Source organism: Monodon monoceros, unplaced genomic scaffold (genome assembly GCF_005190385.1).
Source record: "Monodon monoceros isolate NGI ecotype Baffin Bay Population unplaced genomic scaffold, NGI_Narwhal_1 Super_Scaffold_12, whole genome shotgun sequence".
Taxonomy (NCBI): Eukaryota; Metazoa; Chordata; class Mammalia; order Artiodactyla; family Monodontidae; genus Monodon; species Monodon monoceros.
In genome coordinates, this window is record NW_021703768.1 from 145698740 (window position 1) to 145715488 (window position 16749).

The window sequence follows — 16749 nt, forward strand, 5'->3', positions numbered from 1 at the left end:
CACACACACACACACACACACACACACACACACACACACACACACACCCCGCCCCCGCCCTGAACAAAAATTCCTATCTTAGACGTAGATCCCGAAGACCAGACTTTTTCTTTGGGCAAGGCCAAACTTTTAACTATATAGGAGGGACCAAGGAGAAGGAAAAGTAAAAGATAACATCAAGATTGTAAGTCTAGATTCTGGTCTACACCTCCAAAACCACTGAAAACAAAGGGACAGTTGATGTGAAAATCTGTGGGAAATATGTTCAATTCAGTTCCTGACATTTTGGGGCTGTTTTCAACATCTTTCTTGATTTCCAAGAAGAAGTTTGTAGATAAATATAAAGGTGGTGAATAGAGAGTTGAAAGTGTGGACTAGGACATCACCTGCAGGTACATGATGACTAAAGTCAGGGGTGGTAAGATGGCAAGGTGCTGAGGAGACAACATGTGCTTGGGGCCCACAGATTTGTATGTGGCCCAGAATTGACCATTTACTCATATCTTGAGCAACGTGTGTGTGTGTGTGTGTGTGTGTGTGTGTGTGTGTGTGTAGATATATATATGTGTGTATATGTATGTATTTGATCTCTCAGCCTCAGTTCTTTTTTTTGTCTGTAAAATGGGTGTGCTAAAAACATGTACTTTACAGGAGTCTACTTGTTAGAATTGGTTTAAAAAATAGAAGATGGAAATACTTTTGTAAACCTTTAAAGCACTAAAACAAATATGATCCAATTCATTGTAGAAGAAGGAGTTCTAAGAGGCCCAGAAATAAGCCCTCAGGTATGCTCGGGAAAAGGTAGTAAAGGGAGGAAAAAACAAAGAGTTTATGGAAAATGAGTAACTTTAAGATAAAGGCACTTTCTATTAATGGTAGTCAAGAAGCTTAATTCCAGAAGGCAGGAAAGATACAGGGAAGAGTAATTGAAAGGAGTTTAAATTTAATTGAGCAGGGATTTTTTTGTGGTTCATCGATTTATTGTTTTATTATTAGGGGACATTTTTCCCTAGGACAAAAAACCTTCATTTTTTCCCAGCTTTCTTGAGGTATAATTGACAAATAATAAACTGCACATACTTAAAATGTCCTTTTGGATGAATTTTGACGTAAGTATGTTAACTGTGAAACCATCTCGGAAATCAAGATAATGACCATATCTATCACCCCCCCCCAAAGTTTCCTTATGCTCCTTTGTAATCTCCCCTTGCTGCTTCCCTGTCCTTTTCTCCCACTCTCTCCTCCCTCCCCAGCCTGAAACCGCTGATCTGCTTTCTTTCACTGTAGAACCATACAATATAAACTCTTTTTGTCTTCTTTTACTAGGCATTTACCTGTCGTTGGATACATGATGGGAATTACTGTATAGAAAGAAGTCACATCACTTACTGGTTAATTGTATGTCAAGTGCAAAGTGCAGAAATGAGTCCAGAATAACTTGGAGGATATTGAGACTGTAGGCAGGATTATGTCATTGTCTCCTAGGCTATGGAAGTTGGATGCTGTCTGTTTATGTTTGATAGTTTATCGATGGGAGTTAGGTGATATCCAATTCTACTTGTGTTACCTGTTATTTATTTATATGGGCTTCTTATGGTGATATGAAGCCATGTAGAAGCTTTAATAACTCAAACCCGGTTTGTCAACAAGTTGAGAAGGGATCATTTCTCTGAGGCATTCTTATGTTAACCATATTCTCAGACATCAGTTTATAAAACTAAGATGCAGTTTATCAGTTCACTGTGAAAAATAGTCTCTCTTTATAGACAGATGTTCTGGAAAATCAAATGCTAATCAGAAGATTGCTTGGTCACTCGGCAGTCATCACAAGTTTAACTACTTGAAATGTTTATTTAGATAATGCTTTTCCACAGGGTAAGGATCTTTATGGATGTATCCTTTTCTCTAAAAAGATTTATCAATAGTATGCCAGGCATTTATTTAACTGTTATCATTACAGTGAAAGAATAACTTAATTTTTTCCACTTTGTTTCAGTCTTTCTTAAGAGAAAGTTCAAACCTTTACCTTTTTATCTTTCACTGCCTTTCGGTGGTTAATAATTTGAAAGGCATTTGGGACATTGTTGTAAACAAATACTTTTTAAATACACTTCAGACTTGTTCTCTGTTGGAGTTCGCTAAATCAGTATAGCAAAAAAGACAAAATTCCAGAACTTTTTCAGAATATTTCCAAATAGATTTACTTAGGTGCCACTGAATTGATTAATATTAATGTTTGTGTTAGTTTCTTGGGGCTGTTGTGACAAATTACCACAAACTGGGTGGGTTAAAACAACGAAAATTTATTCTTTTTTTTTTTTAGAAGCTATTTTAGCTTTATATTTTTATTTTATTTTATTTATTTATTTTCTTTATTTTTGGGGGCTGCGTCGGGCCTTAGTTGCAGCATGCGGGATCTCATTGCAGCGTGCAGGCTTCTCTCTAGTTGTGGCGTGCAGGTTTTCTCTCTCTAGTTGTGGTGTGCAGGCTCCAGGGTGCGTGGGCTCTGTAGTTGTGGTTCTTGGGCTTAGTTGACCCGCAGCCTGTGGGACCTTAGTTCCCCGACGAGGGATCAAACCCGCGTCCCCTCCATTGGTAGGTGGATTCTTTACTACTGGACCACCAGGGAGGTCCCAGAAAATTTATTCTTTTATACTTAACAGAGGCCGGAGTCTGAAATTAATGTGCTGACAGGGTTGGTCTCTTCTTAGAGGGCTTGAGGGAGAAACTGTTCTGTGCTTTGTCCCTAGTTTCTGATAGCTGCTTGCAGTCCATGGTCCATTGGCTTGTAGATGCATCACCCCAGTCTTTGCCTCCTTTTTATGACTTTTTCTCTTGTTTCTGCATCTCAAATGTCCCTCTCTCTTGTGAATCATTGGATTTAGGGCCTGCCCTAAATCCAGGATGATCTCATCCCTAGATCAGGATTTGCAAAGACCCTATTTCAAAATAATTCGAAGGGACTGGTGGTTAGGACTTGGATATATCTTTTAGGAGGATACAATTCCACCTATTACAATATTCTTATTAGGTGATACTAATAATAAACAGCTAACGTTTGTAGTGTGTAATGTGTGCCAGAAGTTATGTGGCCCGAACTCATTTAATCCTCGCAGCCGACCTTTTGTTTTTCAGCAGTTAGGTTTTCTCAGTATTTCTGGCTTCGTTCTTTTTTATACTCAAAAAGTCTACTTCTTCAGAGACTCGTAGACCTAGATGAATGCGTGACAGCAGGATCAGTTTATCTTTAAATTATTCTGGGTATTATCAGCTCTAAAATTTAGCCCTTCAGATTTATTAGATGAAGGAAAAGGTTTCTGAGGTTGATCATGAGTCACGAGAGGGAAAAAGGTAGCTCTTTTCATTTTTGTGTTTCCTACCCTTGGAGGAAATATGGGAATTCATATGTATTCATGAACCATAAATTTTCTATGCATTTTAATATGATGAACAGTATGTAGTAGCACTCTGAGGGCTTCTTGGGCCAGTCTAGGTAGAGGAAATGTTTAAAATGTGGTTCATTTTTGCCGTCCTTTATCCTAATTTATCCTTTTGAAACCTTTCTTTTGTACTTTTATTTTCACTCTAGCAAAAAATTCCCTAGTCTGAGATGTTGGGCTCTGAGCTGGATAGAGAAGTGGAAAATGCCATTAAGAAACTAAGGAGAGAGAAGTAAAAAGAATAATGGGAGCTAGAGGAGGTTTCATTTCAGTGTTTCTTATGTATTCCTGTTAGACAAAGGTACATGCATTTGACGGAATGTTTAGATTAGTGTAGCTGTAAGGCTGCCACATAAAAATTCAGGTCAGAAAGGATAAAAAATAGTATTTCTTTATGAATATCCCATTACCTTCATATGCCCACCTGACGTTGAAATCTGTGCCAGTTTTTTTTTGTCCTCCAAAGAATAATTCTCTAAGTTCAAACTGAAGTAGTTTTAGTAAGACACCTTTAACAAAAATTCTCTAAAGCTGAGAGGAATACTGAACTCATTTAGAATTTTTCTTTCAGATTTTATCCACGTGTCCTATATCTTCAGATTAGATTATATTTATAAACAGAATGATTTATTTATTTTTATTTTTTAAATTGGCTTGTTTGTCCTCCCTATATATTTTTAATACAATTTTAAAGATTACCCTTCACTTATAGTTATTATAAAATATTGACTATATTCCCTGTGTTGTACAACTTATCATTGTAGCCTATCTTACACCCAGTAATTTGTACCTCCCACTCCCCCACCCCTATATTACCTCTCACAGGTAACCACTGGTTTGTTCTCTGTTTCTGTGAGTCTGTTTCTTTTTTGTTATATTCACTAGTATGTTGTAATTTTTAGATTCCACATATAAGTGATATCATACAGTATTTGTCTTTCTCTGTATGACTTATTTCACTTAGCGTAATGCCCTCCAAGTCCATCCATATTACTGCAAGTGGCAAAATTTCATTCTTTTTTATGGTTGAGGGATATTCCATTGTATATATATATATACACCACATCTTCTTGATCCATTCATCTGTTGATGGACATTTAGGTTTCTTCCATATCTTGGCAATTGTAAATAATGCTGCTGTGAACGTTGGGGCACATGTTTCTTTTTGAATTAGTGTTTTTGGTGTGTTTTTTTTTTTTTTTGGATATATACCCAGGAGTGGAATTGCTGGGTCATATGGTAGTTCTTTCAGTTTTTTGAGGAACCTCCATATTGTTTTCCACAGCGGCTGCACCACTTTACATTCCCACCAACAGTGTATGAGAGTTCCCTTTTCTCCACATCCTTGCCAACATTTGTTATTTGTGTTCTTTCTGATGATAGCCAGAATGAATTATTCTTTATGTCTGTAAAATAGGAGCCTACAAGATAATAGCTAGTTATTACACTGCTATAAGTAACATGGGGTCAAGTCGTAGTTCCCGTGGTTTACCTGCAGCACTATGAGTCATTAGTTCTGAAGACCCACATCAGCGTATATTTGTATCTTTTCTTTTATATAGATGGAACCATTGAAGTTCTTATAATCTGAAAAAGAATGTAAATTGGCATAATGTCTGCAACTTGCACATGATAATTCCCCTTACCCATCTCTTTAGCTTCTTTTGGCATCTCCTCCTGGCTGGCTGTCTACCAGTCATACTGACCTTTTAATGCCTTGAAACGATTAAGCTCTATTCTGGCCTCTGGTAAATGCTGTGTCTTTGCCTGAACTGCTGTCTAGCCTTTTTCATATGGCTTACCCTTTCAGGTCAGCATAAATGTTACTATATACTTTAGGCCAGCCTTTTTAAACCCCCTTGGATTAGACAGGTCCTCCTCTTCCTGTACTCTTACTTTTCCATCACAGAACTATCAATTTAAATAATTTAGAGGTAGGCGGTTTGCCTTTTTTTTGTTCACCACTGTGACCCCTAGTAAGTAGTTGTAGTTCAATAAGCATTTATTGATTTGACAAATACACACATGGTATTTGCATTCCTTGTTTCCTGTGATTAATATATTTACCTTATTTTTTTTCACTCAAGTAAAATGTTAAATTTTTTTTTTTTTTTTCTTCTTAAGAGTTTGGCTGAATTGGAAGTATTATGTACTCATCTCTACATAGGGACTGATCTTACACAAAGAATAGAGGCTGAGAAAGCACTCCTGGAACTTATTGACAGCCCAGAATGTCTCAGCAAGTGTCAACTTTTATTAGAACAAGGAACAGTAAGTATTTGATAACAGCAATTAACAATGAAAGATCGGTAGGTATATGTCATTGTTAATGAATGCATGTAGGTTAGCAATGTAGGTTAACTGATAGGTATTACCATATGTCTTTTTACTGTAGTTTATTTCACTGTTGAAGAATTGGAAAGCCTGGAAAGAAAACTTAGGGAAGAGCCCAGGAGGTGGAAATAGGCATGAATCAAAATACATTCTTGATTCCTCTTGGCCCCTTTTTATGTCTTCTACCAGTGGCAAAAGTTACATTTTTAGAAAGTTGGAATTAAAAATCTAGGTGGGAGAGGCAGATTGTAATTAACTTTGAAATGTGAAGGAATGATTCAGAGGAATGCTGATTACTTCTTGCCTGCCTCTCTCCTAGAGATTCATAGCCATTCATTCAACATCATTTAGCAAGTATTTAAATGTAAAACCAGGCACTGTACTACCTACCTGCTTTATTTACAAGCATTAAAGTAACTCATAGTTTAGTTGGGAAGGCATAGATGTATCACTATAAATAAAGAGCTATGGAATGATATGGTAAGCACTACAGTAGGAGACTGTAGGATCTATAGAGCAGAGGTTAGCAAACTTTTTCTGTAAAGGGCCAGATTGTAAATATTTTAGACTTTGTGGGCCAAGAGGCAAAATCAAGGGTGTCTTATAAATATGCCTATTAGAAGAGAGAAAACAAATTTCCACAAAGTTTTATTTATGAATTTTAAAATACAATAATTGAGTACAGTTTTTTTGTAGTATAAGTCTACTGATGAAAAGAATGGAATTATTCTTTTGGGGATGACATTTTGCTTAACTGGGGTTCAGAGTTAGTATTTCCTATCATTAGCATTGATTACAAATGTTCATATGTTAATACTGACCTGTAATGAGATTTTACAAATTTCACCTTTGGAAATGTCTCTTCACACAGATAGGTACTACCAAATATTGATATCAGCTGATAAGCATATGATTTAAATTAAGCATATTCATCACTTAGAAGGCATGTATAGTGTTTTATTAAAACTTCTCTTGATATTTGTCTTCTAGGATGTCATTACATTCTAGATTAATCACTTCCAATTGAAGGTTAGGTGGAGGTTCCTCAGTTGCTCAGTTAAATGGATTTTGAAATATGGAAATTTCCTTTGCATTTGCAACAAGGTCTGAAAAAAAGTGCTGCTGGAACATAGTTTGAGCTCAGAAAATATACTCAGCAATAGAGATCTTGCCACTTGTTTTAATATTTGATGTGTGGAAAGTATATAAAGCAGCTTGATATTACTTGTGATTCAATCAGTGTTAGTTGTGACTAGAGTAACTTTATTGCATTATAAGTTTCACATTAGTACTAAGCACTGTTTGCCTTTTAGACAATTTTGTAACTTTAGGTTGAATTCATTAAGAGACATTATCAAGTTTGAAGCAAAAACTAACTTCAAAAGCTATTTAATGTTCAACAATAGTGGATAAAATTGGTTCTTCTCATTCAGAAAAATTTCAGTCTCAGTCCTGAGCAAGAAAAAATTGCAGTAAAACTTTACCACTGCCAAGCTATAGAACTACTGCGCAGTAGGGCAAGTCAGAATTTTCAGCTTCTATTTCTGACAGAAATTCCAGAGCTGAAGATGAATTCATGAAAGTGAATTGAAGTCCACTGTTTTTTTGTTTTGTTTTGTTTTTAGATTTTTTTTTTTTTGATGTGGACCATTTTTAAAGTCTTTATTGAATTTGTTACAATATGGTTTCTGTTTTATGTTCTGGTTTTTTGGCCGCAAGGCATGTGGAATCTTAGCTCCCCCACCAGGGATCAAACCCGCACCCCCTGCATTGGAAGGCGAAGTCTTTTTTTTTTTTTAATTAATTAATTAATTTAGTTTTGGCTGCATTGGGTCTTCGTTGCTGCGCACAGGCTTTCTCTAGTTGCGGCGAGTGGGGGCTATTCTTCATTGCAGTGTGCGGACTTCTCATTGCGGTGGCTTCTCTTCTTGCAGAGCATGGGCTCTAGGTGCGTGGGCTTCAGTAGTTGTGGCACGTGGGCTCAGTAGTTGTGGATTGCGGGCTCTAGAGCACAGGTTCAATAGTTGTGGTGCACGGGCTTAGTTGCTCCGTGGCATGTGGGATCTTCCCGGACCAGGGCTTGAACCCTGTCCCCTGCGTTGGCAGGTGGATTCATAACCACTGCACCACCAGGGAAGTCCCTGGAAGGCGAAGTCTTAAGCACTGGACTGCCAGGGAAGTCCCTGAAGTCCACTGTTAACACTACTGATTCATTAACACACGATAGATTCAAATATTTACTACAAAGTACCTACTGATGAATAATAAAATGAATACCACAGGCTTTAGTCTCTTACATTTTTACAAGCTTTGTAAATTTGTCCACTTAAGTCTTTTCTTTTTACCACCACTTGTGGCACATTTTAGCAACTACTTCAGGTTGTACAGAATTAGCATTTTCTCAGCTTTTTTCAAGATATTCTGACCAGTAATTGCATGCAGACTCTTCATAGAGATTAATTCTTTAGTCACTTCAAACTAGCATTGACTTCTGGAATAAACAGATAATGTCGGTAACAGTATGAGCAGTGCATGTTGGTAACATTGGTAACTCATCAAGAACTAGGGAGAACCTCCAAATCATTCGCCTGGTTTGAAATTGAATTTTGATGTTGCTCTAATAATATCTTCAACTATCTGGGCCTTCTTCTCACTGAAAGTCTAGTAGTCTGAAGTTTATGTTCTCTGCATGTGTAACTTTGGCTACTGCAATAAAATAATGGTGATTTAATTAACTCTTTTGGTAAGTGGCTTTCCTTACTTGGCTAACAAATGAGCCATTTCAAAACCTAACTTTGGTTGTAGCCTCACTTTATTTTCTTGTGGAGAAATTTCACTGTTATAGATATTCTGTCTTAAATTTTCTCCTTTTTTCTGACTATTGATTACCTGTGAGTTAGGAATACTGACACGAGTGCTTGGTATGATATGGTCAACATATGTTGTATTCTTTTAGGACAGCTATAGTACAATTGCATAAAAAGCACATTGCTTTGCTATCTGATTCAGTAACAAAATGATCCACATCCCACTGTGCCTTAAGAGTTAGACATTTGAAGTGCCTTTCTATCTTTTCTTGTTTTGACATAACAGATATGCACTGGTAATAATAAAAGGTGCGTGTCTTGTCATGGTGATACTCACGGCACTCTGTGCTGTGAAGTTAATAAGTACCTCACTGCGGTTTATAGTGCACTGAGCAGCGGTAGGAGGCAGTGAGTGCCATGTACTGTTTTAACTATTTGTCTCTGCTGTCATAGTCTGAAAGCAGACTATATGCGTGTGGCTGTGTTCTAATAAACTTTATTCATGGACACTGAAATTTGGATTTCATGTACTTTTCGCATGTCACAAAATATTATTATTTTTTTCCCAACTGTTTAAAATAGTAAAATCCATACATAGCTCATGGGCCTTGCAAAAACAGGCGGGATTTGGTCCACAGGCCTTAGTTTGCTGACCTCTGGTCTAGAGAAGAAAAAATAGGGCTATCTTTACAAGAGATTGCTAGGGGTAGAGTGAATAACTGAATCAGATTTTGAAGGGTTGAGTATGCTATTAAGTTAAGACAGTTGGTGGTCAGAGTGAATACAACCAGCATGGATCTGAAGGAGGGGGGAGGTCAGGGTGGGAAAGGCATTGAAAGGAACTGAAAGAGGGCTGTTTTGGTCAGAGGATAGCAAAGAGTGGAACCAGATGAGTTTGAAGAGATAATCAGAGGGCAGAACATGCAGGACTATGTAGACATGGTAAGTGTATTTTATTTGAACTTGCTCATAATCATTTTTTTCCTCTTGCGGAGGATGGGCTCTAGGTGCACGGGGCTTCAGTAGCCCAACAACTGCTTGCCATTTGAAAAGACTACCTATACTTTCCTCAACTACCCCACCCTTATGAGGGATTGTGTGTGTGTGTGTGTGTGTGTGTGTGTGTGTGTGTTTGTGTATTTTATCCCTTGTAAATCTGCCAGTTTGGAAAACCAGAAGAATTCCCAATATTGCTTAGGAAAAGTTCCTATCATAGTATTCTTTTTTGGCTGCATTGGGTCTTCGTTGTTGCGCGCGGGCTTTCTCTAGTTGCAGCGAGCTGGGTGGCTTCTCATGTTGCGGAGCTTGGGCTCTAGGTGCGCAGGCTTCAGTAGTTGTGGCGCATGGACTTAGTTGCGCTGTGGCATGTGGGATCTTCCCATACCAGGGATCGAACCCATGTCACCTGCATTAGCAGGCAGATTCTTAACCACTCTTCCATCAGGGAAGTTCCCTTATCATAGTATTTTGATTAATCTATTAAAATTTATATTTCTTTACAGACATCCTATGCTCAACTCCTTGCAGCAACATGTCTTTCAAAACTTATTAGCCGAGTCAGTCCTTTGCCGATTGAACAAAGAATAGATATCAGTAAGTGGTTCATTATGCTTTTTATCAAATTGCACTTTAAAAATAATCTTTGCTTTTAAATATGCTAAACTGTTAACAGGCTTGCAAGTTATTTTATTGTCATTTTTAAAGATGAGTAGTCAAGTCTCCTTTACACATGTAGTGATAAACAACAATGTGTTATACAAAAATGTGTTGTCAGAAAAGCATTTGTTTAATTTGATAATAAATAATAACTAGCATTTTATTGTCTATACTATTTACTAAGATTTGCACTATCTCATTTTATCTACCAAACTTCTGAGATGGGCACTATTGTTATCCTCATTTTATAAATGAGGAAATTAGATTTGATAGGCTCTATAATGTGCCCAAGATCATCACACATCTAGCAAGAAGTAGAGCTGTGATTCAAACTTACACAATTTTTGTGGAGTCCATGCTCTTAGCGATTATCTTAACATCATATACAACTAAATGATGGGAAAGAAGTGTGCTCTCCAGCATTTCTCAGGATCCTATATCAAAATCATATGGGATGCATATAAAATCAAAAGCAGATTCCTACTTATTAGGAAAATAATGTGTATATGGATGAACAGTGCTTGGAACTTAGTGTAGTTGGAAAATTGATTCTATAAAGTACCAATATGCTTTCAGAAGTAATGTATTTTCATATTTTAAGTGTGTGAATTTGTTTTTCATATGGACAGAACTCTGGTAGTTGAGGTATGGTAATTTTTTTATTATCTTTGTTCATAATAGACTGTTGACTCATTTCTGCTCTCCAGCCTCAAGGTTTACATGATTCATATTTGTGTAACAGAAAAGTTAAAGTGTAGTATTATATATGATGGTTCTTTAAGCTCAGTTTTTGAATGGTCAAATCCCACAATGATTTGTCATTTGCCTCATATGTTTGACTGATATTTCTCTTAAGTACCTAATAACCGAGGAGAACTCCTTCAACTTGATAAAGAACATCTACCAAAAAAAAAAAACATACCAGGCTGAAGAAAACCTAGAGAATTTATCCATGTTCTCATGGACCTGTGTGCTTAAGAAAGCAAAAGAGAAATTTACAGTTTAAAAAATAAGGGTTCAAACATTAAAAACCTGTCATAAAACATTGTGATTTTGTTTGTTTGACTTTTATACACATAAACACACATATTTTAGGTAGACTTTATTTTTTTAGAGCACCTTTAGGTTCACAGCAAAATTGAGCAAAAAGTACAGAGAATTCCCATATACCCCCTGGCCCCGCACATGAATAGCCTTCCCCAGTATTAGCATACTGCACCAGAGTGGGTACATTTGTAACAGCTGATTAACCTACATTGACAAATCATCATCACCCAAAGTCCATAGTTTATATTAGAGTTCACTCTTGGTGTTGTGCATTCCGTGGGTTTGGATAAATGTATAAATGACACATATCCCCCGTTATAGTATTATACAGAATAGTTTCACTGCCCTAAAAAGCCATTGTGTTCCAACTATGCATCCCTCCCTCCCCTCTAACTCCTGGCGACCACTGATCTTTTTTACTGTTTCCATAGTTTTGCCTTTTCCAGAATGCATGCATGCAATGTTGAAATTATACAGTGTGTAGCCTTTTCAGATTGGCTTCTTTTACTTAGTAATATGCATTTAAGGTTCTCCATGTTTTATCATGGCTTGATAGATCATTTCTTTCTTTCTTTTTTTTTTAAAATTTATTTATTTTATTTATTTTATTTTTGGCTGCACCGGGTCTTTGTTCCTGCACCCGGGCTTTTCTCTACTTTGCGGTGAGCGGCGGCTACTCTTTGCTGCAGTGCACAGGCTTCTCATCGCGGTGGCTCCTCTTATGGCGGAGCACAGGCTCAGTAGTTGTGGCCCACAGACTTAATTGTTCGCAGCATGTGGGATCTTCCCGGGCTAGGGCTCGAACCAGTGTCCCCTGCATTGGCAGGCAGATTCTTAACCACTGCGCCACCAGGGAAGCCCGATCATTTCTTTTTAATGCTGACTGACGTGCCATTGTCTGGATGTACCACAGTTTATCTGTTCACCTTTTGAAGTACACCTTCATTCCTTCCAAGTTTTGGCAATTACGAATAAAGCTGCTATAAAGCAGTTTTTTTGTGTGGACATAAGTTCTCACCTCATTTGGGCAAATACCAAGGAGAGTGATTGCTGGATTGTATGGTAAGAGTATGTTTAGATTTGTACGAAATCACCAAACTGCCTTCCAAAGGGGCTGTACCAGTTTTGCATTCCCATCAGCAATGAATGAGAATTCCTGTTCTTCCACATCCTTGCTAGCATTTGGTGTTTTCAGTGTTTTGGATTTTGACCATTCTTATAGGTGTGTAGTAGAATCCTACCGTTTTTTAATTTACAGTTTCCTAATGACATATGATGTTGAACATCTTTTCATATGCTTATTTGTTGTCTGTATATTTTCTCTAATGAGGTGACTGTTTAGGTCTTTTGCTTATTTTTAAATCAGGTTGTTGTTTTCTTATTCTCTGTATATTTTAGTAAATGGTCCTTTATCAGATAGGTCTTTTGCAAAGATTTTCTCCCAGTTTGTGGCTTGTCTTCTCATTCTCTTGGGCAGAAGCTTTTAATTGTAATGAAGTCCACCTTATCAAGTATTTCTTTCATGGATTGTGCCTTTGTTGTTGTTTGTAAAAAATCATCACCAAACCCAAGGTCGTCTAGATTTTATTCCTGTTATCTTTTAGGAGTTTTTATAGTTTTGCATTTTACATTTAGAGCTGTGATCATTTTGAATTAATTTTTGTGAAGTGTGTAAGGTCTGTGTTTAGATTCATTTTTTTGCATGTGGAGGTCCAGTTCTGCCACCATTTGTTGAAAAGACTTATCTTTACTCCGTTTTATTAGCTTTGCTCCTTTTTCAAAGATCAGTTGACTGTATTTATGGGAGTCTCTTTCTGGGTTCTCTATTCTGTTCCATTGATCTATTTGTCCTTCACCAGTACCACACTGTCTTGATTATTATAGTTTTATAAAAATTAAAGTTAGGTAGTGTCAGACCTCCAACTTTGTCCTTCGCCTTTAGTATTGTGTAGGCTATTCTGGGTCTTTTGCCTCTCTATATAAACTTTAGAATCAATTTGTCAATATCCAAAAAAAATAACTTTCTGGGATTTTGATTGGGATTGCATTGAATCTATAGATCAGTTCTGGAAGAACTGACATCTCGACAACATTGAGTCTTCCTGTCCACGAACATGGAATATCTCTCCATTTATTAATTTCTTTGATTTTATTCATCAGCTGTGGTTTTTTGTAGATGTTCTTTATGAGGTTGAGGAAGTTCCCCTCTGTTCCTGGTTTGTTGAGAGTTTTTATCATGAATGGCAGTTGGAATTTTTGAAATCCTTTTTTTGTATCTATTATGATCATGTGATTTTTCTTCTTTAGCCTATTGATGTGATGGGCTGCATTAATTGATTTTAAAATGTTGAACAATGCTTGCATACCTGGGATAAATGCCACTTGGTTGTGGTATAGAACTCTTTTTATACATTGTTGGATTTGCTTTGCTAATAATTTGTTGAGGATTTTTGTTTCTATATTGATGAGAGATATTGGCTCAACTACAAGTTTTCTTGTAATGTTTTTGTCTGGTTTTGGTGTTAAGGTAATGCCAACCTCATAGAATGAGTTAGGAGGAATTCCCTCTCCTTCTTTTTCCTGGAAGAGATTGTAGAGAATTGGTAGAATTTCTTTCTTAAATGTTTGGTAGAATTCATCAGTGAACCCATCTGGGCCTGGTGCTTGCTGTTTTGGAAGGTTATTAATTATTGACTCAGTTAATTTAATAGATATGGGCCTATTCAGATTGTCTCTTGCACTTATCTTTTTTAAATGGATACTTAAAAAAAAAAAAAGGTACACTCATTAAAGGAAATTCGGAAAAAAGAGAAAAGTAGAAACCTACTGCACAATTTCAAGCAACAAATGATGTGTTTCCTTTATGAGTTTCTTGGGTTTGAGTTACTACTCTTGCTTCTGCAAGTAGATTAGAATGTTATGAAATGTCTGACATGTGTCAATAGAATAATTGGTATGTCAGTTAAAATGGAAAATGTGAAGATTGCCTCAAAGTCACATTGCCTTTATTACATCAACTCTAAAATTCTCATTCTTTCATGATACGGTCCCAGACTACATATTTCATTATTTCCCAACATTAACTCTGTTGCCTGTTCTCTGTGTCCAGCACACTGTTTTCTACCTATATTAGTATAATTAACGATGGCTTACCATCGCTCATCAATTAAATACCATTTCCTCAGCCTGGTGTTCAAGTCCTTTCATGAGCTTGTAATTGATGGATCGTCCCGTCCTTGTAGCCTTATATCTCGTTGGTACTAGCCTATTTGTACCAGAAGGTATTTTCCTCATGCCATGTTATTTCTGCCTTGGTGCCTTTTCTTATGTTGTTTCTCTAGCCTGGAATGCTGTCCTTTTAATCTTCTATTCAAATAAAAGTGTAGCTTAAGTTTAATTACCTATATAAATCAGTCAATTCTCCTTCCCTTTCTCTGTCCTTCACTCCATCCCTCCCTCCCTCTTTCCTTCCTTGCTGACTCCCCTCTTCAAACAGTTTTATTGAGGTATAATTTATATACCATAAAGTTAACTTGTTTTAAGTGTACAATTTTTGATTTTTAGTAAATTTACAGAGTTGTGTGAACATTCCCATCATCCCTTCCAAACTCCCCATGCTCATTTACAGTTAGTCCTGCTCCCATACCACCAACCTCTAAGATGTTTTCTGCCTGTATAGATCGACCTTCTGAGGATATTTCATATAAATAAAATCATATCATGTGTAGTTTTTTTACATCTAACTTCTTTCACTTCGAAAAATGTTGTTGAGGTTCATCCATGTTGTAGCATGTGTATTTCATTTTTTTTATTATAGAATAATATTCCCTTGTATAGATGTGTGACATTTTGTTATCCATTCACCACCTGATGAACATATGGGTTGTTTTTGCTTTTTGGCCACTGTGAATAATGCTACCACGAACATTGACATACAAGTCTTTGTGTGGATATACGTTTTCATTTCTCTTGAGTAGATACCTAGGAGTGAAATTGCTGGGTCATAGGTAAGTTTATGCTTAATTTAAAAAAAAACTGTGCAACTATGTTTCAAAGTGCCTGTACCATTTTGCGTTCTCAGCAGCAATGTGTGAACATTGCAGTTTCTCCACATCTTCACCTCATAAGTCTTACATTGATCTTCTTGTGATAGTTTCTTTTTGTCTGTCTCTCCAAATATTTTATAAGCTAGCTCTCAAGGCATAGATTATAGCTCAAATTTTTGTGTTCACAGCATTTGGAATTGTTTCCATCGAAGCATTCTTAGTTAAATGTTGAGGTATTTACCTTCTCTTCATTTTTTTCCTGAATAACATGCTAGTCTTTGGGACCAAAGTAGAGATTGAGTCTTTCCCCTTTCTTTTATATTCTTTTTGTATGTTTTCTGATAGACTTTGTGGCATATTTTTTTACTTGACTTCAATTAATCAGTCAAAAATATTTCATATTAAATTTCTATAATGTGTAATACCTAAAGTTTCAGTCTAATGATAGTAAACTCCAAAAGACTATCTACCAGTTTTGACTTAGTAGAGTTTTTGAATTACTAATTATTACTAAAATATATGGTTTGACCAGTATTTGAAAGCAGGAAACAAACAAACTCAAACCAAAACAACCTGACTCAGAGTCCCAATTTGGCCACTGTGACAAGTTGTTTCACCTCTTTGACCTTCATATTTTTTTGCCTAGGAAACAGAATTATAGTAATATAATAGCAATAGCTTCACATTGCTGTGAGAGCTACATAAAGCTTTTTTTCTGGGAAGCACTTGTAATTTCTAACTTGTTTCATAAATGCTAAGTATTGTTGTTATCATATAGGCATTTGACACTCAAAGAGCCTCTAGTGCATAGCTTTCCAAGTTTCTGTTAACTTTTGTTGGGGAATTTTTCCAGCTGTTTATTTCATTCTCCCATGTGTCTTTCTGAACATTTCATTTTCTTCTTGGTATGGCTTTTCCCTATTATCTTGGGCTGGTGATGATTAGATTGCGGTTGTTTTACTTGATTGTTATCATTGGCTCTTGCTTATTAAACTGGAACACTATTATAGGTCATGTAATAAGCATAACGTGAGAATATTTTATGTAAAACGTTCAACTAAGGTAACAGAAATACAGTCTATTAAATTTTTTTGCCTTAGATAATAAACTTATTAGCTAGTATCTTTGCTCAAGGAGTTTGGGAAGGTGTGCTTCAGGTACCTAGCTTAAATGTGAAACTTGGTTTGTCTCCTGTTTTGTTGTTTTATTATTTTTGAGATTACCCTCCCAGTGGTTACCACTACCTACATATAGATTTCTCACATTCCCTCCGGGTTAAAATTTTTCAAGATACTAAAAATAAAAATAATAGAAGTAAATAAACCAGATTTTCTTTTATGTTCAGGAGGCAGTGTCATTTTCATAAGTTTTGTTATTGAAATAAAAGATTACATGTAATGAAGCTTAAGAGAACCATAT

The 16749-nt window shown here is 36.4% G+C and overlaps 1 protein-coding gene across 2 annotated transcripts in view; it reads left to right on the forward strand.

The window, feature by feature from the left end:
- The window catches only part of RANBP17 (RAN binding protein 17), a 316163-nt gene that overhangs the window by 4286 nt on the left and 295128 nt on the right, over positions 1-16749 (forward strand). The window contains exons 2-3 of one of the 2 annotated variants that reach the window (XM_029215882.1): positions 5565-5711; positions 10084-10174. In XM_029215882.1, the coding sequence (XP_029071715.1) occupies positions 5565-5711; positions 10084-10174 (238 nt within the window). Of the gene's footprint in view, positions 1-5531; positions 5712-10083; positions 10175-16749 lie in introns of those variants that run through there. The other variant, XM_029215883.1, reaches the window with a different exon arrangement.